General features: G+C 51.6%; 1 protein-coding gene across 1 annotated transcript in view; it reads right to left on the bottom strand.

Moving 5' to 3' along the window:
* The window catches only part of EPHB1 (EPH receptor B1), a 409,554-nt gene that overhangs the window by 271,698 nt on the left and 110,451 nt on the right, over window positions 1-27,405 (bottom strand). Inside the window, exon 2 of the mRNA XM_070433462.1 lies at window positions 13,139-13,203. Coding sequence (XP_070289563.1) covers window positions 13,139-13,203 — 65 coding nt within the window. The remainder of the gene's footprint in view (window positions 1-13,138; window positions 13,204-27,405) is intronic.

Genomic DNA, 27,405 nt, shown 5'->3' with positions numbered 1-27,405 from the left:
CCCAGCTGGGGTATTTAAGGAGAATATAATGGGCTGCCCCTCTGGGTCTCCCCTCCCCCTTTCCTCCTCTTTCCCATTTCCCAAATTCACCCCCCCCCCCACACACACACACACCCCACCAGCTAGCCCTATAACAAGGAGACCCAGAAAATAAGAAAGAAAAAAAAAAGGAGGGAATCAGTGCTTAGCTGGTCACTATGGCAACAGTGGCAGGGTATTCAGCTGTCATTATCCCAGGGCCTCACACATGCGATTATCTTAAGCTGTGGATTGAATGTGGTCCTCACTGCTGCCCAACAAGGCCTTGTCGTACAAGGCAGGGGCGGGAGCTGCGGGCCCCAGGCCCCCACCTCCTGATTCTGTTCTGCCCAGGCCTGGGCTCCAGCGACTAGGAGCAGAGCTACCCCTGGGATAGAGACTGATGACACATCCATCCCTTCAGCTTAGAGGTATCTCTGCTCAGAACGCAGAGCTGGGGCTGGCTGAAGCTGGGCCACCACACTGCATTGGAGGCTGGGGAAATGGGCTCCTGGTTCCATGAATGCAGAGTTTTGACTGCACGTGGGCCAAGCTGTCTGTGGCAGCTGGAGAGGTCCTGGAGACAAGAGCGGGCCATGAGGAGAGAAAGAGGCTGGCCTTGCTAGAGGAGCTCTTGGCTTCATTCCATTCTCAGGATTGGGGAGAATCCTCCATCAGGGTGCAAATCAATCAAATCTGGCCTGGAAGGAGACACACACCCCTCTATCCTGTCCACCCTCCTCCCCAATTGTGGCAATGTGGCCACTGTGTCTGACCCAGGCAGGGGACGTTTTCCTGGCACTGCAGCTGCTAGAGCTCGCTTGGTCCTGGGAAGCCTGGGGAGCCCTTTGATCTCACCCCTTTGCCTCCTGGACTCTGCTGCAGCTTATCTTTGGGTTGAGGTTCCCTGGTCCACAGACATTCTTTGAATGACATGATCACTGGTCACCCCCCACCGGGCACACTTCAGGTTTTCCAATCTCCCTTTTAAAATCCAGCTCCCAGAATAAGCCCATCGTGGCAGATGTGCTCAAGCCAGCAGAGCACACAATGGGCCACCAGCTCAGTCTGGCCTTTCCTGCACCTGCATTCTCTGGTCCGTCCCCAGGAGTGGCCAGCACATGAAAGTCCCCACTACCTGAGACACTGTTCACCTGGCTCAACCCTGGCTCCTTGCTGCACAATGCACAGCTTGCACCTAATTGCCAATGCAGACCCTCACCACCAACCGTGTTCGTTTGAAGGCAGAGTTTTCAATCAGCAAGATTAGTTTGAATCTTGACTCCAACCTCTTTCATGTCCTTTGTAACATGGGAAAATGTGTTGGACGTGACTGTCTCCACCAGAAAGAGTGGTGAACGGGACAGTGCACATGGAGATGAGGCTCTGCCAGGACTAAACCCCCCATTTATCAACAGAGGAGCATCTCAAATGGAGGACAGGCTGGTTCAGCAGACCTGACGCTGAGGCCATTGGATGGGACAAAGCAGCTTGTTGAGGCCACTTCATGTCTCTTCCTTCCCAGGAGTTTTCACTTCCTAAACATGTGCCAAGGCCTGGGGACGGGAGCTGACCAGAGGCTCCTCCATCACTGCCTGGAGCCGGCCATCCCCAGGTACCTTCTATGTCCTTCTCTGGATCCCTGGCCAGGCCTCACCTGCTCTGGGAGTAGGGCCTCCCCCTCTAGGCTCCCTCTAGACCTGCTATTCTCTGTCCCCAAATCCCACACATCACAAAGCGCCCACTCTGCCTCTCCCAGTATAGCTTGCTTCAAAACACAATTCAGGGGGTGCTTATCACATGTACTACTCAGTGACACCTGTCTTCAAACTTACCCGCCCCCTTTCTAGAAACTGAGAAAAGTGCTTCTCCTTGCCCCAGCCTCTGGTTTCTGGATGACATATGTGACATGCCTTCCTTACACTTCTTCGGGGGCAGAGGTACAGAGTGAGCTTTATGGTCAGACAGGTCCGGGGTCAGTCTCAGTGGAACCCCTGAGCAGTCCTGTGATTTTTGGATAATCACCCCCAACTCTCAGCATCTGCTCTGTAAACTGGGAGAAGTACCACCTGGCTGGCAGGGGCCTGGTGGGAATTCAGGGGGTTAATACAAGTAACATTCAGTGACTGGTACACAGTGAGCACTTTATTATTGGTAACCAGTAGTAGCAGTAGTTATCACTATTATTAATAATAACACTGTTATTAGTCACAGGATGCACCTCTGAGGATATTCATGCAAGAGCCACAACCTAACAGAATCACTAGATTTTGTATCTCAGGGCCCCCTCAAGCAGTTCCCATCTTCATCCCATGCAAGTGAAGTCCTTCAAACATGTGTCATTGCAACCCGGAGGCCAAGTCAGGGCAAGCAGGTTTAAAAAGTTTGTATTGACTTTTATAGGGAGAGGAAGGGAGAGGGAGAGATAGAAACATCGACGAGAGAGAAACATCATTGATCAGCTGCCTCCTGAACACCCCCTACTGGGGATCAAGCCCACAGCCCAGGCATGTGCCCTGACTGGGAATCGAACCTTGGCCTCTTGGTTCCTAGGTTGACCCTCAACCACTGACGCACACTGGCCAGGCAGAACAAGAAGTATTCACTGAGTTTTAGAGTTTTCGAAGAAGGTAAACACACTTTAATCCTGCCAACTACTCTAAAAACAAGGTCTTATGTTACCCTTGTGATAGAGGCAGAAAATGGGCTCAGAGAAGTTAAAAGAACTTAGAGGAAAATGGAAACATACCCAGGACATTAGATTCTAAACCCTGGGCTTGCTCTTTTATACTACAAAGTGCAGTGAGGGTTAGGCCAAATTATTCCCACACTTTGTAACTGGAAGCAAATTACAAAGGCATCATCCAAGGCCAGCCTTGTCCCTCTGACCCAGGCTCAGGCTCCCCATATGTTTTCTGCCCAGTATGTCTTCTGCCCACCTTGATGCCCCCTTCTTCACCTGTTTTCCTCCTGCCCCTCCTCTCTAGGCCTCTTAACTCTGCCTTGCCTTCCTTCTAATGCTTTGTCTTCCCCACTAATATACCTCTTTCCTTCACCAAGGCAACCAGTGTGAGGGAGCTAGGAGTTCAGGCTCTCAGGGCAACAGGCCCTGCTGACCCTCCTCGGCTCCATCCTGGATCCTGTGTCAGGAGCCCTGCTTTCTTCTGGGTCCTGGCAGCCACTCCCAGCTTCAATGTGAGAAGAACTATCCTCAGGCAGTTGGTCCTCAGGCTCACTTCCAGTGGGAAAAAGGTTTCCAGGGTTGTGCTAAGGGATGTGGTCGGGGAAAGTTTTAGAGAAGAGGAAAGCACCTGTCTGTCCAGGCAAATGAGGGTTAAGCCTGCCTCGGAGAGGGGGAAGGAGGCTGGTGACCCCTGGGGCTCCCTCCCGGACTCTATGGGCAGAAAGATCTCCTGTTCTGCTGATGAGTCAGAGCCATTTCCAAGAGCAAGAAAATAAATCTGCCAGACAATAAGACTGGTGAACTACCACAACTCCCAAAATTCATTAATACAGCAGCTGGAGAAGCAGCTTTCCCTCCATCAGTCTCTCTCTCTTCCACCCATATCTCCCCCCGACACATCCACACATATACACAGTCATACCCAATGTATTTCTGCAGCCAACGTAACAATTAACACACTACTCAATGACACTGGTCATCTGTAACATTCTATTCACCTCTCTATTAAAGGCACACAGGTGTCCACAAAAAGATCTCATATAAACACCCTCTGAGACAGCAAGCACAAATGGTGAGGCCAGGCAGAACGGTGCCCTAGCTGCTCACCTGGCGCACCTCTCCACCCCTAGGGATCCACCCAGCCTCACCCAACCCACCCCAAGGCCATCACAGTCTTCCCAGAGCTCCAATCTCAGGGACCACCTCCCATCTCCCCAGGGCCCCGCCTCCACGGCTCTCATCCTGAGCCCCTGTGCGTTTGTCTGTCACTGTCTCCGTCAGGCAGGTGATTTTAAACTTCCATTGGTAAAAGACAAGTATTATATAAAAAAAATGTTTTAAGTGCCTCGGGGTGTTTTGTTCCTCATTGCTTCATAAAAGTGACATTAATAGCCAGGGAAGAGCACTGCTGAGTGCAATTACAGAGGATGTTTCAGGTATGAAAGCTGTTTTGAGCCTGCTAATGTCTCCTAATTACAGGCCTTTGGGTAGTGAGAGAACAAGATAAAGAGTGGGCGGGGGCCCAGGGTGGGGAGCCCTGACTTATCTCCGTGGTTTACCTGAAGAGGGCAGGGGAGGGAAGGGAGGCGAGACTGGCAGGGAGGTCAGAGGCCCACCCCCTGGGAGGCAGGGCTTCTTCCTTGTGACAGCAGTACTAATTCCTGGGTAACAGCTCAGGAAAAGGATACCAGCCATGTCTCCTACCATGAGAACAAACCTTTTAGATGCTGAGTCTGAAGCTAAGGAGCCCGTAGCAACTCAACCTGGGAGCTCCTTGTGGAGCCACCCCCTGCAGACAGCGTGGAGAGCAGGATTTTACTGGGACAGGTGGGACAGCAGGGTTGTCAACAGGGGAGCAGCCTGTAGGAGGTTAAATGCCAGCGCCGGCTCTTTCCAGCCATGTCACCGCCGATAATTTAACAGCTGCTCTGTGCCTGGAAGCTACACTTTCGTATCAGTCAGGGCTTTCTGGTGGTCAGTGACAGAAAAGCACAACTCTCAACCTCTAGTTTCCTCCTCTGGAAAGTGGGGCTGTTGTAAGGATGAATGCATGCATGCCTGTAAAGCACTTAGGGCCCGGGATACAGAATTAGATTTTCACTTTCCCTACCTGCCATCTACTCATCTTTCTGGCACCTATATCCTGATTCCTTCCGGAAATTGCTCCTTCCCACCCCTCAGCCCCCAGGGTGCTGGTAGGCTCCGCACAGCAAAGGACCCGAGAGGGGCAACCAGGGCCTGTTTTTCCTGGCCGCAGGGACTGGTTCTGAGGGCATGGGATTCCAGCCAAGCCAGCCAGGTCCACTCAGAGCTAATCGCAGGGCTTCTGCTGGGGGGACCAGGAGGAGGTGTTTGTTCTTCCCCAGGGGATATGGTTGTGAGGGCTGGAGCTGCTGCAGATTTCTTCTGACCAAGAGGAGGCTCAGCCTGGAGCCAACACCATGGGAGTAGAAAGGAGAAAGGGGATGGGATAAGAGAGCGAGAAAAAAGAGTAGGGATGGAGAAAGAGAGATGGATCCTAAGGATCTAGACCAGCCAACACATGCAGCCTCCTCAGCCCCGGACCATTAGTTGCAGAAGCCAAGATACTTCCTTGAAGGTTGAGAGTTGTGCTTTTCTGTCACTGACCACCACAAAGCCTTGACTGATACAAAAGTGTGGCTTCCAGCAACCAGCGACCAGGATAAAGGCTCCCCAGCCACAGGTGGTAGTACCAGCCTGAGAGAGGATGACCAACGCGGGTCCCCTTTTCCGGCCTGCCCCTGGCACGGCCTGAAATTCAAATACCGTAAAACTCCATTCACCAAATCGCTTTGCCCAGACCTAAATTTCTCTTGGATTTGCCTAATTTAGCTCAGGCTTTGCTGTCTTACTTAGCATGACTGAGTCATCAAAGGAAGAAAAGAGAAATTCCAGCCCTCCCGAGGGTTAGGTCTAGTGTTTACTGAGGAAAACTTTTTACCAATGTTGTTTCATATACGGAATAGTCACCATCCCTACCCCATTGAGCAGAGGAGGAAACGCCTGAGAGAGTCTAAAAGACTGGCCCACTGTCGCATAGACAGGGAGCTACAGAGCTGGGACCGGCTCTGGTTTATGTGATACATGGTCTGGAGCCTTCACTGCTCCTCCATCAACTTCTCACCCATCAGACCAGATAAATTCCAATTGATTTTGCTTGGCATTGGAACGACTGGGGTGTTATTAGAGTGGATTTCTCTCCTGAATGTGCTTTCCTTATTCTCATGGTGTGGGCAGCTGGCGAGGGTGCCTGGAGGGTCTGACAGACAGGGGGAGAGGAGACACCCAGGCATGGCGGCCAAGTGGCCAGGAGGGTCCACACATGGATAACTGGTGGCTATCCCATAAGGCCCCAGTGTGCCTGCTTCCATGGCACGTTTCTGTGTTGGAAGTTAATGTACCAAACACCGACATTCAAATGGGGTATTCCCTTCACAGTGGAACCTCCCCTGGAAGTTCTCCACTTAGTCCAATACCTTCCCACCATTTAAGATATTTCTAGAACTCTAGGAACTGCCTACAGAGGCATACCATAAAATCAGCTCATTTAACTTCACACACACACACACATATACATAAACTAACACACACATATACATATACATATACACTTACACATATAAAGATATATACACACCCATATGTGCACACATATATACTAGTACACACATACATACATACACACACATATATATACACAGACCCATATATGTACACACACATATACACATACAGAGACACACACACACACACACACAGAACACAGACATGCACAATGGCTTGCTCATCCTGAAGGCTCATCAGGCATGGCTCTGGATTCCTTTCCATTTTCCCTCTGTTGAATCCCACTTCCCCTGAGGAAGACTTGCCAGTGATATAACAGTGAACAGCCTCTGTCACAGGCCAGGAAGGTGGTTCCAAAGGGCAACACAGACAGCACTGGCGTCTGCGAGCCCGTGGAGAGCTCTTTGAAGATAAATCAAGGAGATGTTTACACTCAAGTCACATGTCCCACAGGCACAGGAACCAACACACACAGACCATCGGTGGCCCAGGTGGCAAAAGCCAGTGAGCCCTGGCAAAACTCTTGGAAAGTAAAAGAACTTTGGGTTTGGATTTCCAATAAGCAAGTAGAATAAACCTCACTATTAGAGAGACCTAGGCTTGCCTTTCTAATCCATCACAGCCCATGTCTGCAAGTAACTGGGATTTGCAGGTGGTGTCCTGGTCTCCTTGTCATGCTGATCTCAAGAAAGGTGGCTCTATTTACATAATCAAGCTCTTTAAAAAAGATATTCATAACCACATGGGTGTTGAGAGGGCTAGAATAAATCTAAATTGAGCATCTCCTAAATTCAGACCCCTGCATTGGAAATGCAGAGAATGCTCAAGAATGCTCTGGACCTTCCTCATGTATTTGGCCAACAAACTTTTACTGGAACCTGTGCCTTGCTAGGCCAGTGCTGGACTGGGCACTGGGGACACAGGGATGCTGCATTCTCTGGCCAGTGGGAGAGACCACACATCAACACAAGAGAGAGCTCAACAGTCTGCTGGGAAGAGGGCACCTGGTGGGAAGTAGCCTCCAGGAGGGCTCCCAGGAGATGAGGCACCTGAGGGAACAGAGTGATGCAGGGAGGGTCAGGGAAAAGGAAGAGCAGAGGGGGCCAGGCAGCACCTTGAAACTGGGGCAGACTGGTGAGAGGGGACTGTGCAACCCTTACCAAGTGCTGCCCGGGCCTGCGCATGGCACTGTTTACCATGGAACCTCACTGAACTCCCCCACTGCGCAGAGCTCCTGAAATGTGAAGGTCAGGGAACATTCTAGAGCAGGGCTGACCACAAAGGTTTGGGAGAAGTAACTGAAGCCAGCCCAAGGGAGGAGTCACCAGGGCCACTGGTGAGGGTCCCCAGGGTGCCTTTTGGTAGGAGCTGAGCCCCTCCCTGGCATTTAATACATACATTATACATGTATTCATTACTTTGCCCCTCTGCTCACCAGTGGCCTCTGATTCAGGTTAAACCAAAAGGCTTTAAATTAGAACTGCAATTAGACTATAAAGCAACATTTTACATTTGAGCATAAATCTTTTCTGTTTCTCACCGGTAATGTTATAATCCACTTTGCAGCAATATAACTGAAAACAGTTTGTGGGCTATGTGTGGGTGGGCAGTCCAACCCCCCTTCCCATATCTGGCAGTTCTCAAGTACAGCAATGAAGATACCCAATGAGCCTCATAAAAGGAAGAGCCCCTTGGCCTCTCTCTCCCTGGGGAGCCCACTTCACGGGCCCTGCAGTGTGGGTAGGGTTCATTGCAATGTCAGCAGGGCCCCTGGACAGAACTATGGATGAGGCAAACCCAGTTCCCTGGGAATCCCCAGGCTACCAGAACAACGCACACCCACGCTTCTCCATCCTAAGCATGCACGTATACAACCTGGGTCTTTGCCCCCTTGCTGGGATGGGGAGCCCCATCTCTTCCCCACTGGGTCCCAGGAAGATGTGGACCACCCACCCAGCCTCCTGGCTTCTCAAATGCCTGACCCTGACCCTGCTTGCCAGACCTTTTCATCACCCAGAAGTACTCTGTGTCTTACATCCAAGCCCGACTCAAGCCACGGCCTCTGTCCTGCTCCAGTCTCACTGACACCTCTGTCTGGGCCCTGTATTTTGTCACAATGGCCATTCCCTCCAGGTTTCACTCTTCTTTTTAAATCCAAGGATATGTTTCTACTGATTTTTTTTTTTAAGAGAGAGAGAGGAAAAGAGAGGGACAGAGAGAAACATGGATGTAGAAGAGAAACATCTACTGGCTGCCTCCATTTACCTCCCACCAGGGATAGAACCCAAAACCTGGGCATGTGCCCTGATTAGGAATTGAACCTGCAATCTTTCAGTGTATGAGATGATGCTCCACCCAAAAGACCCACACTGGCCAGGGCTGGTTTCACTCTTTTTATTGGGTAGATGCCATGATACAAGATGCCTATCTCCTCTCACCAATGTCCTCAGCCCCTAACCCCTCCAGCCCACCATTCTTGTATAACCAAGGATGATTCCACCGCCACACCTCCTCCAGGTACAGTCATACAACTGAACAGAGCCTGCAGCCACAACTGGGCCCTACTCCCAGCCATGTTCCTTCTAAACATGCAGCCCCTCTCCCCCTCTCCAACAGTAGCAGTCACTTTCAATCTTGTCCACCTTCCTATAACCTGCTACCCAAGACTCCCCACCCCTCATTCTCTGAACCTTGCCTCCAACCTCAGAGAGAAGATAGGAAGGTGAAAAAATTTTCTGTCACCACACTGAGTATTCGGATCTCTCTGTAGGCACCTTACCTCCATCCTGCTCTTTCAACAACAACAAAAAGAGTCCCTTCCCCAGAAAGGCAAATGCATCCACAGCCCCCCTGTGCCACCCTTCCTGTCTTTCATGCGCTGTCTCCCCGCTTCACAGACTGTCTCCATAGCATCGCCTCCTGCTGACTCTTCAACTCTGCTTTCTGGTTCCCTACTCCTGTCCCTTCTGAAACCCTCCACACGAGTCATCAATCCCCAGGCTACCAGAACAATGCACACCCACCCTTCTCCATCCTAAGCATGCATGTATGGGATCCTGACTGCAGAGGACAACCTGGGGTCTTTGCTGCCTTTCTGGGACGGGTCTTTGCCTCTTTCTGGACCAAGCCCAGTGGAGACATTTAGCGCCAACAGCATTTTCCTCTTCTGTCCCCTCTTCCTCTTTGACACTCTTTCCCTTGGCTTCTATGAGGGCCCACCTCTTGGTTTTCTCCTGCCTCTGGGCCATACCTTCTTAGTCCCCCTTTCAGGCTCCTCTTGCTCTATGTGATACTTCAATGCAGACTATCCATCCAAAGCTGTCACCTGTTCTTCCTCCATCCACTCTCCCTGGGAGAGTGCAGTCACAGGTCCTCCTCCCTTTGTTGTGGGGCTGCCTTCTAACCCGATTGCCCGTGAGTCAGATGTGACAGCACTCCTCTCTGTGGGTGCCCCAAAGTCACCTCAAACTCAACAGGTCCAATACTGAACTCAGCCTCTTCCCACCGAAGCGTGTTCCTCTTCGTAGATTCCTCACCTTTAAGAATGGCACCATCAGCACCCCACTTGCCCAAGTCAGAAACTTTCAACAGATATACATTGTCAGGTAGTGAACTAGGTGCCAGTTTCCAACGGTGAACAAACAGGAAGAGTCCTGGACACCTTGGAGGTTACAGCATAGCTGGCGGGGGGAGGCGGGGGGTAAGAGGTGTGGGGGGTAGGAAAGAAATGAGTCCAATACTAACACATAGAGATGTGAAGTAGCAACTATGAAAGGTGCTATGCAGAGGGCCTGTGATGGGAGAACCAATGTGGTCAGGGGTGCAGCAAAGGCATTCCTGAGGATGGCCTGAGTGAGATGAGGCCTGAGGATGATGAAGGAGAAGTCAAGAGTGGCTCCAGTTTCTGGCCTTTACAATGCGCTCAGATGGAGCCCACGTAGGGGGAAAGCGGGGAAGGAGAGGAGGGTGAATTCTGCTTGGGCCATGTTCAGGGTGACATGCCTGTGAGCATCCAGTGAGAGATGCGGCAGTTGGATACATGAGCCTGGGTCAGGGACACACACTTGGGAGCCACTGGTGTATTCACAGAATCGAAGGCGGCTGTCCAGGAGGAAAACAGAGGGAGACAGGGAGAGGGCTTGGAATAGAAGCATTGTCCTTGATCCTTCCTCTCGATCCAGGATGAGGGCCAGCCTGCCCCTCCTGCTGCTCACTATATGCCAAAAAGGCTCTGAAGCTGCTCAGCAATGTTATAATTGGCTATGATATGATAGCCACCATAACAATGTTATGGTGGCTATCCCATAAGGCCCCAGTGTGCCTGCTTCCATAGGCACGTTTCTGTGTTGGAAGTTAATGTACCAAACACCGACATCCAAATGGGGTATTCCCTTCACAGTGGAACCTCCCCTGGAAGTTCTCCACTTAGTCCAATACCTTCCCATCATTTAAGATATTTCTAGAACTCTAGGAACTGCCTACAGAGGCATACCATAAAATCAGCTCATTTTGCCGAAACCGGTTTGGCTCAGTGGATAGAGCGTCGGCCTGCGGACTGAAAGGTCCCAGGTTCGATTCCGGTCAAGGGCATGTACCTGGGTTGCGGGCACATCCCCAGTAGGAGATGTGCAGGAGGCAGCTGATCGATGTTTCTCTCTCATCGATGTTTCTAACTCTCTATCTCTCTCCCTTCCTCTCTGTAAAAAATCAATAAAATATATTAAAAAAAAAAATCAGCTCATTTAACTTCACACACACACACACATATACATAAACAGACACACACATATACATATACATACACACTTACACATATAAAGATATATACACCCATATGTGCACACTCACATATACTAGTACACACATACATACATACACATATATATATATACATATACACAAACCCATATATGTACACACACACATATATGTCCCTGAGAGAAAAGGGAGGACCTCAGGGATCTGCAGCTGAGCAGTGACTGCTAACCAGTGGGGGTGGGAGGTGGGGGGGGGTGGAGGAGAGCAAGCAGAGAACAGTTCAGCCAGCTGCTGTCTCTAAAGGGCATTGCTTGACTTTGAATGTTTTCTAAAGGACAATCTTTCTTGGGAAGGGAGATCAGAAGTTTAAAGAAGACAGGTGGTGTGTCTTCTTTAAATCAAGGGGTAAATTAATAACCATAAATCATGCCAATGCCTTGTGAAAACATACAAACCTTCAAACAATAAAATAATTTGTCAGAGTGGCAAGTTCTTAATACCCAGGCAACCTGAAAAGTTGCCATCTCATCAGCTTTGCATAAAGTCCCCAGTAGAAATGGGAAGGGCTCCCTCCTTAGCCAGTGTTCCCAGCAGGATTTCCCCTGCCCCGCCCCACCCAGCTCATCCTAGTCCTTGCCCTCCCACCCCAAGGCATGATGCTTGCACCTGGGGCAGTGCGTTTCTCTAAATTCTGGGGACCGGGACCCAGGAAAGGCAGCCCAGGGAGTATGCACAGGTGAGGTCAGGACTGCCCTGCTACCTGAATGGCCCAGTTAGAATTGTCCCTACAGCAGAACTGGTCCTGTTGGGACAGGCTGTGCATCACGGGGTACAAAGCAATTCTTGGCCCTGAGCAGAGGTTACCAAAGACAGGGAAAGAGACAGGAGGTTCAGGACAGATGTCAAAGCTAGGCCACCCTGCCGCAGCCGGTTCACCCCTTCGCTGGGATGAAGAGCCCACTCACCCCTCCATCCTCTCCCTTTGTGATGAAGCCCTGCAGCTAATCAGTCCCCCAGGCCAGGCACTGGCACTTCATCTCCAACTCCTCCCTCTCCCCTGACAGTCCATCCATTGCCAAACGCCAATGTTTCCTCCTTAGCTTCACTCGACCTGCCCTCTGAGTACCGTTTTAATTTAGACTCCTCTGACCCAGGCAAGACAGCTGAAAGAGTCTCTTAAATGCTTTTATCTCAACTGTTCTCCCAATCTTATCAGCAAGTGGGACTATTTTGTTCTCCTGCCCAGGATCTCTTCATTGCCTACAGGATAAATCCAGTGGCCGTCACGGCCCTGTTCTACCTGCCACCTTCCAACCTACACCTGGTCCAGCTCAGAACTGGCGACACCCTGCCATGCCCGAGATGAGCAGACTCTTCTCTCCTGTCTTTTCATGACTCCATCCCTTTGATCAAGTATTCCTCCTACTGCGCAGACTGCCTGTTCACCACCGATCAGGCTCATTCTCTAAGACCCAGCTCGTAAAGGCTCCTTGTCTCCCTCCGAAGTCTCTCACTCCCAGCTCTGTGCCCTCACCTGTCTGTTAATCTCTCTACTGCCACAAATAAGAGATGTACTTCAGCTTCTTTGTGAACTTGGTGGTCCCCCAGGAGGCCATGATCTCCTCAAGGATGGTCCAGTTTTGTAGCTAAGGGGTCTGGCCAGGCGCATGAATGAAGAGCATCTCTCTAAGGCAGGCTCCAGGTGAAGAGAGCACGGCCTTTCTTAACACCAGCTCCTCCTCAGGCCCTTACCCTCCTGGCAGCCCCATGGGCATCTCAGAGCTCTGATCTGCTCCAGATCACTGGCAGCCACTGCCACCATTCCCACACAGGCATGGCCCAGTCACCTAGGAGCCAGCTCCCTGAAGGACTTTGTCATTTTGTTAAGAGATGGTCACCCCAAGAGTCCTGGTTTGTCTCTCTGTGGGGGGCAGTGGACACAGCCATTCACACCTACATTCCACCCCACAAAAGTACTACTTTAGGCAGGTGCTGCTTCCACCTCCACCCCTCACCTCCCCCGCCCCCCACACCCAGCCATCCTACAGGCCCAGGACTACCAGAGTATTGAAGGATGGAGGGTCTGACACTCACCCCAGATGTGGGATTGGCTGTCCAGCCCAGCTCTGCAGTAGCCGTCCTGGTGTCCATTAACGTTTCTGTGGATCAAAAAGAGAAGATCTGGTCAATCGGAAGGATCGCTGGACAGTGGCCTTCGTGTCCATGAAGTTACTTATGAGCAGAATGTCGGTGCCAGGAGCCGTGGGCGCCTCTGTGAACCAGAGAAGGGGAGAGGTCTGCCAGGACCATGCAGCTCAGTACAGAGCTGGGCAGGCCTCCGGTCTCCGATGCCAGGTCCGCAGCTCTCGCCCCCAATGACCTCAACCCACCCATGTGGGATGAAGTCATCTATCCACCCACCACTTTATACCTAAGACATGGCTTCTTCCATCAATACTTTCCCTAGAGGCTCTTCCAGGGCCATGCAGGCCCAGTAGCCACCTCTTTCTGCACTCTTCCTCCCCACTGGGCTGCTCCTCGACCGCACCTGTCCATCCTGCCCACCTCTCCTCTGCCTCCCCTTCAGGCATCTGTGTTGACACCCTTAGGTGACTTCCCTCCTCTGGCCCCAAACACTCTCCCAAGACTTGACCCTCCTGCAGGTCCTTTTGCCCCCTGAACCCAGATACATGCTGACCCCCTTTCCCAAGACTCTATTGGGGGCTCACCCAGAACACAAATGCACACGTCAGACCCCAGCGGTCTGCTTCCTGGTTACCACTTCCTCTAGCCATTAAGTGAAGGACAGACACCCTGACTCTTGGGCCATCGGGGTCGCTACAGTACACACGCCAAGATCACCAGGTGCCATATGGTGACCACAGTGCTGGTGTTTATTACAACAGATTTTTGGAAGGTGTCCTGAGAACAGGGCATGTTTTTCTCTTTTCCTCTTCAGTTTATTATTGACTGCCCCCAGCCCCCGACCTCTTAATAGAGTCTGCTCCCCAAAGGCAGCCCACCAGCTCCTGATCAGCAAACCCACAGCCTCTTTGTTTCTTTAACCGCTTTATTAAGGTAGAAATGACATACAATTAACAGCACATAATCAAGGCGTACAATTTTGAGAAGTTCTGACATATATTTACACCTGTGAAACCATCACCACAATCAGGATGATAAATATATCCATCACTTCCAGAAGTTTTCTTGTCCCTGGGTGATCCTTCCTTCCCTCCTGTCCCTGCCCCACCCTCTCACTGTCTCCAGGCAATGACAGATCTGCTCTCTGTCACCATCGATTAATTGGCATTTTCTAGAATTTTACATAAATAGAATCACGTAGTACGTATATTTTTTTTACTGGCTTTACATCAATAGTTCATTCCTTTTTATTGCTGAGTAGTAGCCCATTGTATAGGCACACTGCAATGTGACTCCCCAGTTACCTGCTTTTCCAGTTCAGGGCTAGTACCTGAGAGAGTAGGAGAGAGCCAGTCCTCCACATCCTCACCACACTGGCATGGTCGGACATTTTAAATTCCGGCCATTTTAATAGGTGTGTGGTGGTATCTCATTGTGGTTTTAATTTCCATGTCCTTAATGATGAATAATAATAAACATCTTTTCACATGCTTATTTGCCATTTGTATACTTTGGGGGTGAAGGGTCTGTTCAGCCTTTTTCCATTTTTAAATGGGGTGATTTGTTTTCTTTTTACCGAGTTTGGTGAGTTCTTTATATATTCTGCACACAAGTCCTTTATCAGATGCATGCTTTGCAACTATTTTCTCCTATTCTGTGGCATCCTTTTATCCACCTCTTTCAACAAACAGAAATTTTAAGTTTTGATGAAGTCTAATTTATCAACTTTGTCTTTTATGGTTTGGTGTCATATCGGAGAAACCTTTGCCTAACCCAAGGTGACAAAGAGCTTTCTCTTACCTAGCTCTATGGTCTCTTCTGAGTTCATTTTTGCTTCAGGCAGAAGGTATGAATCAAATATACAATTGTGTGTGTTTTTCATGAGGATATCTAGTTGTTCAGAGGATCACCTTTTAAATTCACACAGTGGTGCTGTATGGGCTGGTGGTGGCGTCCTACCCACCTGGTGTCCCGGGGCATGTATCCAAGGAACGGCACAGCACGTCCTACCCGCTCAGCAAATGAGAATATACAACTTGCGGCTGTTTGGGTTTTTCCTTCCCCTGTTCCCTTTTGCTCCTGAACAGCCTTCCCTCCACCTCACGTGACCAGCCAGTCTCTGCTCACTGCTTCAGGTGGGAGATGGGAGATAGGAATGAAGAATGCAGGGCTATAAAATCTTGGCTCCTTAGGAAAGGGAAGGACGCCTGGCATAAATCAAAGGTTTGGGAACAAACCCACGGGCAAGACCAAGGGAATGAAAGTAGAAGTGATGAATGAGGAGCTGTGTGAAGAAGGGGGTTCCCTTTGCTCTCGCCTCCCAGCGCTCAATCCCAGAGAAGAGATAATGGTAGGAATCTTTCGAGGTGAAAGGGACATGGACATCCAGCACCCCAATGTGGTGACGCAGCAGCGAATGACCCCACCAAGCTGACATGACACAGATGGAGACTTAGGATCTGAACAGGGTCTAATGAAGGGGGCCTGGAATGTCCCAGGGGTGACCTGCATGGACGGTGAGCAAGGGTCAGATAGGGTACAGGGTATCTCAACAGGGGCCCATGTGGGCAGGAGCCAACAGGACCAGCAAGGCACCCTCCTCCACAAGTACATACCCTACGTGTGGCCTAGATGATATTTCTGCCACACCCTGGCACCGGTTTTCTAACTGCAAACCGAAGGGAGTAAGGTAGGTAAAGCAGGCTGCCTGTTCTTGCCCACTTGAGTTTGGGTTTTGATTGAGAGTCAGACCCCGTGAACATCTGAGGTAGTGCCAGAAGTGGCACAGACTCCTCGAGTGTGTTTTCTCCTCTGATTCTTTGACAGCTGGGGAGGCCGATCCCTGCATGGAGCAGCCCTCCCTCTCCCCCTCATCTCCACTTCACAGCACTAATAATGATCATAATGACACACCGAATTTACATAATACACTTCTCAGAAGACACTCCATGAGGCTCCGAAGAAATTCATCTTCGTGATTAAAATTCCTCTGCCAGGTGGGCCTGAGGCAGGAGCCACCAAACCCATGTGGCAGCGTTAGGGACCAGGGCACGGAAATGCACCCTGCCTTCTACAGGTTCTCAGAGCCTCCCCCCTGGTGCCCATAGCCTCACATCCCAGCCCGCTGCCTGCCAGGCAGACTGGGCTTCCAGGACCTCTGCCGTGACCCTGGGGTTAGGGGGGGGCCTTGCTCATGAAGCCAAAATGCCACAAAAGCCCCCAGAATAATGCACCCCCTCAAGCTCAGGATCATGTGGAAGTAGCCATGAACAGGTGGAGGGCACGACACGGGCAGCAAGAAAAAGAGAGTCCAGATCAAAAATAAGAATCAGCTTTCACTCCTAACCTCCCAAAGACGGGTTTGTTCTGCGAAGCCCATGAATACAATCTAAGTTTTCATTATATTCATAGTCACCTGCTCAAGGGCTGTAATTGAATCTGTTTCTCAATAATGCTTTCCAGCCACGCTGGTGGACCAAAGTTGCGGGGAGAGGTATCTGTGTCTCCACATCCCGCCCGCCCGCCGTGGAGACAGAGGCCACGAAACCGTAAACCATCCACTCGATATGATTAAGGGCCATTTCTTTCCTGGCACAGATAGCACCTGATGATGGCATTACACTCTGGTGGGGGCTGCATAAAAGTGATTTGAGGAGGTTTACATCTCCCTGGAGAGGAAGCGTGCGCTCATTTGCATTTATAAAGCATATTGAGAGTCCTGGCAGAAAGTTATGGTGGAAGCACAATTAAATATTTACCATCACTTCTGCTCTCAAACAGGGGCGTAGGGACCAAACCAGCTGGAGGTGCATGTGCTGCTGTCAGATCTGATGTCTACAGGGGACAGGACTCTGGGACCCACGCCCACAGCCTGGCTCCTCCCTCTGGGGGATGCACTCACTGCCCACAGGAGGAGAGCTGGGAAGCGCACTCACACCGAATGGAGAGAGGCCACTGAGGCGGGTGAACTGGGCGCAGGCCCCACTTCCACTACTTTGGGACAATCTCTCTGTCCTCTCCCCCCCTCCTCTTCCTCTCTCTCCCTCTCCCTCTCCCCTTCTCTCCCTTCTCATCTTTAGAGTAGGGCTAGCGCTAGCTACTACACAGGACTGTGGGGGGTGGGAGCGGAGGGGGGTACTGCGTGAGACAAGGCACTGCATACCATAGGCCGTTATTACTATGATTTAATCACTCCAAGCTTCAGTTTCCTTAACTATGAAAAGAAGCTAATGATGGTATCTGTGAAATACTTATAAGATATCTATAAGAATCAATGACAGTAAGTATCTAATGATATCTCGTTTACCCTCTTCCTTACATTGTTGTCAAGACCAGGGAGTAACATACACTGAGGATATAGCTGTGGTTCAGAGCGGTGGGTGCCCGAGAGGGACTCACCATCGAGGCCTGAAGGTGGGGGTGGGGGTGGGGGACAAGAAGCCAAGTCACACTTGGCATCCTATCTTGGCTGAGCCCATGAGAAGGGAACTGGAAAACTCACGGGAAGGGAGGGGGTTCTTCTGCATGAGGGGAACACATGGGCCCGTCCAACAGGGAGCATCACGCTGTGTGCAGGCAAAAGAAGACACTGGGGTCCCCTGCCCAGAGGCGTGCAATGGTGGGGAGGGTACAATAGAGAGCTCCTTTGGCTCTTGGGAAAGAGGTGACAGAGACAACAAGGGAAGGGGCGGAGACAGGTGGATAGGATGAAGCAGGAGCCTGTGAGCAGGAGAGGATGGGAGGTCACAAGGGGAGAAAGAAGGGAGCTTCTGGCAAGAGCTGGCCTGGCAAGAACCTGAGAAGGATGGGCAGAGAGACCCCATTTCCCAGGGAGCAATTTCCCTGCATTGGGTTTGATATGGAAACCCTCAGGATACCCCCTCCAACCCGGGGTGGGGGTGGGGGTGGGGGTGGGGGACACTGCCTAGGCTCCGGGTGGTGGGGCTGGGTCCAAGAGAAGGAAGAGGCAGCTGCCACCTGGGTCTGTAGGCACTTCCTTTTTCTGTCTGGACTGGCACCTTGGGATGTATTGACATTTGGGATGAATTAGATATCCATCAAGGTGAAAGAGAGAAAAATAAACCTCTCCTTACAGCTCTGCCATTCTTTTTGGAGAGGCATTATTCAGACATTCAGCTGAAAATATTTACAACATCCTTCTGTTGTGGTAACAATCTACAACAACATATACAAATGGAATGTGGTTCCCAGAGCTCTTGGAGCAGTGCCTCATGTGTATTTGACAAGGTGAGTCCAGGGACTTCCAAGAGGAGAAGGACCAGTGCAGCCCTACCAGCATCGCCCTGCGCTGCCCTCGTGGCCGCGGAACTCCTGAAGCCTGGAAGCCACACTGGCCTTCCCAAAGGGTCGGGATCGATGGAAGAGGGGCTGAAAGACGGGGGCATAAAGGGGCTCTGGTATCCATTCACCACAGGCTGTCTGAGCAGCTGCCTCAGGCGGAGCGAACACTGTGCAGGCACAGAGACAGAGAACAGACAGACACCCAGCCCTCAGGGAGCTTGCAGGCAAGCGGGGAAGCAGAACTTAATCAAATAACCACACAGATAAATCTACAATTACAGCCTCAGTGAATGGCAGGAAGGAGGGATCCCAGGGACAGTTACGAACGCTGAATAAAATGACAGGTGTACAGAGCCTGCCATGCAGCTGGTACTTCCTCCTTCCTTCCCAGCCCCTGGCTGGCACTGAGACCACCCCTTTCACACACACGCACACCTGCCCTAGGACTGAGTCCATACTGGCAGGAATAAAATATGTGTAAGATAATCTCCCCACTCCCAATCTAGACTGTGCTGGTGCTGGGCACCCCTGACCACGGTGAGGCCCTTCACCCACCTTTCTAGGGAATCCGCATACAGCATAAATGCTCAATCAACTCCAGAGACCTGAGTTCAAGTCCCAGCTCTACAACTGATGAGCAAATCAAGCTGTGTCTGAGTGTCCAAGCCTGATCTTCTCAGGGAGAGAGGGGCCTTCCCTCCTGCAGCCATGAGCGACCATACCCAGAAAGATGCTCTGTACATTCTTGAAAACACTCACTGCACTAACATGTATTTACTGTCTTTGCCAAGTGTAAAACGCTAGGCGAAGAGAGCGCCTAGTAGATGTCTCCATTGATTGATGTGTAATAGTGGCCGGTGGGGAAGAGAAACAAGCCTGAGTAAACTGAATGAGCCCGGCCAACCCATCTGCTGAATGGCTGACTGACTGAATGAGATGGAACAGGCACTTGGATTATAAATACAAACTGTGAAATTTGCTCTTTTAAAGCACACACAGATCAACGCAGCCCTCCCCACCACACCCTTCTCCTTCTGTTTCTTTTATTTTCCAAGGTGCAATTAATTATCGTAAATAGAAGGAAGCTGCACTTGGATGGGTCCTAGCATAGAAATGTGTCGTAAGGACTGGGACGGCTCTAGATCTGGTCTTGGTTCACAGGGGGCACAGCCCATGAACAAGTGGGGAGGCCCAGGGGCACGGTTTTGATGCCCCTCCCTCCCAGGGCTCTGCCAAGCACAGCTCCCAGCGGAGCTGACCAGAGCAAGGGGTCAGGGCATGACCTCTTCCTCTGGGAGCTGGAATGGGCGGGGGATCAGCCTCAGAAGGGCTGCCTTCTCTGCCCAGCTCAGCCTCAGGCTTTCTTTGTGGCTTGTGAGGGTCTCTCTCCTCTGTGGTCTCAGAGGGTCACTCTGGCTCCTGTTCTTAGACTGGTCTCTAAGAAACATGGCAAGAGCATAGCTGGTTGGGCTCAGTGGATGGAGTGTCGGCCTGCAGACTGAAGGGGCCCAGGTTTGATTCTGGTCAAGGGCACATGCCTGGGTTGTGGACTCAATTCCCAGTAGGGAGCGTGCAGGAGGCAGTCGATCGATGATTCTCTCTCATCATTGATGTTTCTCTCTCTCTCCCTCTCCCTTCCTCTTTGAAATTAATAAAAACATATTTTTTAAAAAGAAAGAGAGAAAGAAAGAAAGAAAGAAAGAAAGAAAGAAAGAAAGAAAGAAAGAAAGAAAGAAAGAAAGAAATCAAAGGGAACCTCTGTAGCTGGGGCAGACCCTCTGCCTCCTGAACCCCCAGGCCTGCCTTGGTCCTATGGTGACTTCACAGTTTATACACTTGTACCCTGAAAATGCTTTTCACTTATAAAAGACGGAAATTCTTCTATAACAAAGAACCACAATCTAGGTGGGTTAAAACAACAGAAATGTACTGTCTCACTGTTCTGGAAGTTAAAAGTCCAAATTCAAGGTGTTAGCAGGGCCATGTGCCCCCTCTAACCTGTAGGGGAGAATCCTTCCTTGAGTCTTCCTGGCTTCTGGCGGTCTGCCCACAATCCTTGGTTTGCAGTTGCATCACTGCAGGCTCTGCTGCTGTCATCACACAGCATTCTCTCCATGTCCTTACATGGCCCATCTTACAAGGACAGCACCCTATTTCAGTATGACCTCATCTTAACTGACTGAGTCCACAATGACCCTATTTCCAAATAAGGTCACATTGTGAGGTTAGGACTTCGGTGAATCCTTTTTGGGATGGACACAATTCAATCCATAGCGGGAGGATAGACTTCCGGGAAAAGAGGATGTTGGGTTCTTCCAAAGCATACTCAGGCCCTGTGCTAGATGTGTGGGAAATACAGACATAAGAAGAAGGCCAGGTGCCTCCTTCCCCCAGTCCAGCAGGAAAGGGGCAGTCTTCACTTGCTCCTCCAGATCTATTCACCACCCTTTTCTACTCCACTTGTCCCAGGAGGCAGACCTTATAGACTGCTGTGACTGGGCCCCTCACCATGCGAGCCGGAGGGTGTGGGCAGTGAGGAGCTGGGGGTATATCCCAGCTGTTCCCTGCTGAGCTGCAGAGGGTGTTGGCTCTTTCCTACAGCCATTTCTGGTAACACGGAGCCAACCCTTGTCCTTCAGGCCTAGGATGGTAAAATCCACCCGCCCCCACCCCTGCGGCTAGTCCTTAAGTGTGTTATCATTCTTAAGTGTGTTGCCTTTTTTGTTTAACTCTTTACAAACCTTTGTAAACAGCGCCTTCATTAATCTCCCCTCAATCACCTCTTCTGACTGTGCCATGTGTCGGGCCCCTGGTGATGCTCAGGCTTAGGTTAGTAGCTCATGGTGGCCAGCCCCATGTCTCCTGTACCTGTCCCCATCATGTCCAGCAGCACTCCCTGAAGGAGGCAGCCACCTGCCAGGGTGGCCAGTCCTGATCACACTGGACTTGAATCAGACAGACCTGGTTTTTTTGGTCCAACTTCACCACTATCCAGTTGTACGACCTTGAGAAAGTCACTTAGACCCTTAAGGCTGATGTCCAGCCAGCCATCAAATGAGGATAATAGCCTCAATGTCACAGACGCTTGTGGGGAGCCAGTAAGAGACTATTCACCAAGCCCTTCCGCAGCCTCTGACACACCGTAGTTGGTCCTCAAATAGTAGTCATTGTTACGTTCCATGTTGGGACCTGGCAGAGTCTGTCATGGCCTGATGTCCTCAGCTATAACCTGTGAGTGTCTAACCCTAAGGCCCACTTTGAAGGATGAGTGTTGGCTCCACCAGCCCTGGCAGCCTCCGGTGATTGAGAAGCCACCCTTAGTCCTCCAGCCACACTCATTTCCCCTCAGCCACCACTGCCCAACCCGGACAGAGACACTTGTAGCTTCCTTCTCCCCGCTGTGCACAGGAGATCCGGATGGGCCCAAGGCCTCAGCAAGGGCACTAAATGCCTGTCCAGTGAGCTGCTCCTGAAGACTAGCTGGACCTTGTCTGGATGGCTCATCCAGGTCTGAAGCAATGGGGAAGGCCAACAAGGAGGATCCCAGAGAGCCAACTGGCTCCCCGGCCCCCAGACACACACTGAGGCCCCAGAAGCAGCGCTGCACTTTTCCCTGGCCTGGAACTCCTCACGGTGTCTTGGAGCTCAGGCAGAGGTACAGGCTGGAGTTTCAGGGGCTCCACCCAGTGGCTCTGCTCTGATGAACACCACATCCCAAAGCCAGTGCTCCCAGTACTTCCCCCCTCTGAACCTCACCCTCTGCAAGCACTGAGCAGTGGGTTCCTCTTCTATCTACTGTCCCATGTGCCACCAGTGTTCCCTCTGGTGAGGCCACAAGAATTTCAGATAGTAGTTTCTCCTTGCAGCCATAGCCCTTAGGACAGGGGTGGGCAAACTTTTTGACTCGAGGGCCACAATGGGTTTTTAAACTGGACCGGAGGGCCGGAACAAAAGCATGGGTGGAGTGTTTGTGTGAACTAATATAAATTCAAAGTAAACATCATTACATAAAAGGGTACGGTCTTTTTTTTTTTTTTTTTAGGTTTATTCATTTCAAACGGGCCGGATCCGGCCCGAGGGCCGTAGTTTGCCCACAGCTGCCTTAGGAAGTGGTCAGCAAGCAGCTCCACTACCCTTTGAGTTTTCCCAAGAGGACAAGGTCAAGGTAGTGCTCCAGAACAAAGGCAGGGTGGCCACAGTGTCTATCCTGTTATCCTTCTAGTTGACCTGCTACTGATCTTCCTGCTGTATCAGTCCTGGTTGGTTTTCTTTACAATGAAATGATTTCAATAGTGTTCTTGCCTAAGCTGAGGGGAAGCTCAGGGCTGGGCCCTGCCCTCAGGAGACTATTCTCCTTCTGCAGGCTCCCAACCCCTGAGGGTGGCCTGGGGCCCCCTCGGCTCTGCCTCTCCACCTTTAGCATAGCCCCCCATCTCCATACAGGTCATGGATTGAGATGGGGACCAGGTGATGCAAGGGCTGGTAGATGCTTTCCAACAAAAGAGAAGCCCTGAGCACGAGACTAAACACAGGAACAGGGAGAAGGAAAGACCAAAAGCCTTCCATTTGGGTACAAGCCCCAAACAGACTTTCTTTTTCCAGATTTTCTTTCCCTTCAGTCTCAGTTCCCTTTCCCATTCTGATATATGTAATCTCTCATCCTTTACAATGGCCAGCCACCTTTTCAGATCCACGTGTATTCCTCCTAAGTCTGAAGATATGCCACAGCCAGAGAACCAACAAAGAAGTCGTCTCACCAATCCTGGCTGGGGATCTCCAGACGGCTCCAGCATCAAAACATCTGCAGGCAGAAGCCAACTGGCCAGATGGTGTCAGTGGGCACAGCAGAGCAGACCTCTGAGGCCTCCCTCTGGCCCAGGTGTGACTGCTGCCAATCCCACCCACTCCCAGGCCTTTAAGCCGACCTGCAGCCAAGCTCCGTCCCAGGCCTCACCTCCTCCTCACCCAGCTGTGTCCCCGACAACAACGCATCCAGCAGCAAAGCGAGAGACAGCTAAGGGACAACACGAGAAGAGAGAACCACAGGGATGCAGTGGTTCAGGAACATCATTTAAATCAATACCCCAACACTGATGACGCAGGCCTGGGCAGGAGCCCGCAGCTGCTCAGCGTTACCTATTTGCATTTTTGTGGGGAGAGTCAAAGACCTATTAAAATTGAGGAGCCTGGCATTTTCCAGTCTTCCAGGACCAGGGATTCTAAGGAAGATTAAATCTGCTTGCCCCAGCCACTCTGACAGACCCATGAGTTGGCGCCAATGACACGTGGGTAAGAACCATGTATAATAAGCTGCTGCCTCCTGCTCCTCATGGGCACAAGAAGAGAGGGCCTCTCACTTTCTGAGAGATGTGGGCACCCAGGGGGGCATCAATCACCCTGGAGAAGAGCGGGGAGGAGAGCCCGCACGCCCATGCAAAATGACTGTCTGCAGCCCTAATGAAGGCTGGCGATGGATGGTGGCCCAAGCTCGTTAATCAGAAGAACATGCTGCCGTCTGCCTCCCCTTCCCGGCCCTCCTGCACCCTCATCCCGGATTGATCTGTGGCATAGTAACTCTCAGATGTCACTGGCACTGGGCTGTGCCCCTAGGGGCCCTGCATGCACTGCCAGCAGCCAGAGAAAGCCAGCGGCCCCTGGGGGGGTGGCTGTGGTAGGGGCTTGGGGAATGTGCCAGGTGAGGAGCAACCAGTCAGAGAAGGAAGGAGTTGGGGGTTGGGCGGGCAGGCTCTTGTGATCAGCTGGACACATCCTGGACCAGACTGGGCTGCTGAGTCCCCAGGGGCCACCAGTGCTGAGTGACCCTAAAAGCCACCAGTGTACCTCCCACCAGGTGTTAACCCTCTGAGCTGACACCCTCTTCCAAGTGTCTGTCCTCCTCAGCAATGCCATACCTCAGCTGTCCACCCCATGGCATTGGTCTCCCTGCATAAGACCTTTTTGCCCTGCCTCCCTGCCCACCCTTCCCTCTCCAGAGAGCCAGGCTGGCCTACTGCTGCCCCTGAGACTCACCACCCAGGTCCCCCAGAGAGAATCTGTCTTCATCCCACCCAACCCCTCCAGCTTTCTCAGGCCCAGTGTAGTCCCTCTGGACCCTCTGAAAGCCCACCTGACCAACCAGCCTTGCTTTCCTCCTGCTCCTGAAGATGTAGCCCATCCCCTCTGGCACCCTAGTTCTGTAGGGCCTGCGTTCTGTGTCATCCCCTCTGGTTTCCTGGCCCAGTGGCCGGTAGGCTTTGCGAGAACCATGCCAGTGACGTCACTCCTCCATGGGCACCTGATGGTGATGCACAGCCATTGCTGGGGAGCTGGCGATGGGCCGGGCCCTGCTGTGTGAAGCAGGCCTGGGGGTTCAAAGGCTGCAGGCTGCAAGGCAGAGGCCCAGTCACTCTTCCTCCACGAGGCCTCCCCTATGACTCTAGTCACCGCTCAGCGCAGGTCACAAGCACTCTGCTTTTTATCATTCTGCCCCTGTTCTGTAGGGTTGATTCTGCATGCAATGGCCTGTCTATCCTGGGTCCTAACCCTGTCCTATTGCACCACATGAACATTGTTAACTGTACAGAGGTTCGAAGGGAGGCAGGTGGTGATGGGAGTAATGGACCACCAGGAGCAGACATGAGAGGAGCCTACTAGGAGAATGGTTCATGCTTGGCTGTGAGATTGTAGTTCTGGCCTCCCCAACCTGTGAGGCTATAGGAGAAAGTCAATGAGGTGATGCCCAAGGCCCCTCCAGAGCTGCCCCCCTAACTCCACGATGCCTCCTGCCTCTAAGAATGGACCTTCTGCCTCTCGTCATCTCCTTGGCAGGGAACACCTATCCAGCTGCCTGTCACTCATGCTCCTGAAGCTTCTCTATCATGGCCAAGACATCTGGCGAGAGCCTGGGAAGACTTCTATTTGTGTTTCCCAATCAACAGCATTGACTGGCTCCTGGCATCCAGCATTCCCTGAGATCCCAAATAGTCTCCATGCCATAACCGTCTTCCCTGAGCCTTGCAAACTCTCGCCGTGCGTGCTTTGTGCAGAAATGTCTCCAGAGGGATGCAAAGGTCCAGGCAAAGCTCCCTTCTTGGCCTGAGAGGGGTCCTGCTGGGTTTGCCACAGCTGGGGACAAGCAGGCCTGGCGGCCAGAGTCGTGCTGCCCTCCTTCTCTGGCTGTGAGCATCTGATTTGCCCCCTGCGGCATGATGGCAGCAAGGGGAAGTCTGGGGCCCAAGATCTCCCACAGCTCCCAGGGCCTTGAGCTGGCCGCTTTGGGGACTAGATGAATTCTCCACCACAACCTGGATGCCGCAGGCCTTAGTTCAGCACTCTTAGCTACAGAGGAGACATTATATAGAACTATTCCCTCCTAACAAGTGACTAAGGTGATATGTGGAGAAGGGAGGCTCTGTCAGAGGGAATAGACAGGAGACAGCTGGCCTGAGGTCTAGGCCTCACTGGGCCATCAGCGTGTGATGTGAACCGGGACCTCTCTCTGCCCAGTCTCCCCGATGGACAGAGGATGGGGTTGGACTGATCACTCTCGGCCTTTCTGGACTGAAGCTATTGCCTGGGTGGAAGCTGAAATCAGCTCCTGGTCTCCTAACACTGGGTAGTTGGGGACACTTGGATGTCACCTCCTCCTCTTCAACATGGGAAGCTGAAGAGCAGAGCTGTCCATTAACCTGGCCTTGGGTTCTCCCTGCTGGGTTGGGGCAAAGGCTACCTTGAGAGATTGGAACCTCTCGACTCCCTGTTTTGATTTTCTGGCCAAAAGAACAGCTTTAGGGAGAAAATGACATCTGCAATTCTCTTCCTTCTGAACTGAGAAAATATCTAGTTCATGGCTTCAAGATCTGGGGCTCTGTCCCATGCCTTCCAGGTTGAAATGATGACTTATCCAGATGCCCTCTGCCCACTCACATCCCTTCCTATCAAAATGCATCAGGGTATTAAGCCCCAAATCCAAGCACCATTTTCGATTCAGAACCTTCAAGATTTAAAAAGCTCCAGAGGTTTTGTAGACTCCTCCACCCCAGGTTTGGGCCTCTGATGCAGCACCCTCAACAGTTAGTCATTTGTTCCTGCTTGCATCCCACCAAAGGTGAGGCGCTCACCACCTTTCCCAGCGGGCTGTTTTCTTATCAGATGGACCCAACTGTCAGAAACCTGGCTTCTTGGGATTCCCTTTCTTTAGCCTAGTGCTCCTCCTGAAAGGGCCCCCACAAAACCAACTGTTTGCCTTTCTCCAGGGCAGCCCTTCAGGTTATGAGGAGGGCAGGCCCTTCTGAGTTTTTTCTCTCCCAGTTCCTATACTCCTGGTTCCATCAGCTCTTCTTCCAGCCCCACCACCTTATCTGTGCTGTTTTCTGATCAGGCAGCATCTGCCACTAAGTTCATGTATGCATGGTCTGAGCAGCATAGGTGAGGGGAGGGAGCTGCCCCCTCCCCTGGTGGGCACATCCTACTTCTCTCTGATCTCCCTATCAATTCCCTTTATGAATCCGACTGAACATGCAAGGGTCTCCCTAGGAGAAGAATGGCTCCTCAGAGCTCTGGCTCCATCCCCAGGACCTGAAGTTTCCCAAGAAGCAGCTCCCCTTACCTGCTGTGGGTGCTCTTCCTCCTGGCCCTCGCCTGCCTCCTCCTGGCCCTGCTCACTCCTCCTTCCTCACCCCTCACACCTCCTCCATCTGCCTCCTCCCTCCTTGTACTCTTGTTGCTGCTTAACAGGGTGTTTCTGGGATGAATAGTGTTTTCAGCCCTGGCTGAGAATACATCCGGCCTTTCCCAGCCCATCCCTGTCCTAACGGAGTTCTATGGAGAGCTGGGCCCAGACAATGGGACAGCGGATTCCCTTGAGAACTCACAAAAGCCCTGTTTCCCTTCACACAGTGCAGACTGACAGGCCT

This window comes from Myotis yumanensis, unplaced genomic scaffold (assembly GCF_028538775.1).
Source record: "Myotis yumanensis isolate MYYU_CA2020_CCGP unplaced genomic scaffold, mMyoYum1.0.hap1 SCAF_14, whole genome shotgun sequence".
Classification (NCBI taxonomy): Eukaryota; Metazoa; Chordata; class Mammalia; order Chiroptera; family Vespertilionidae; genus Myotis; species Myotis yumanensis.
This window is presented reverse-complemented; position numbering and strand designations above follow the sequence as displayed.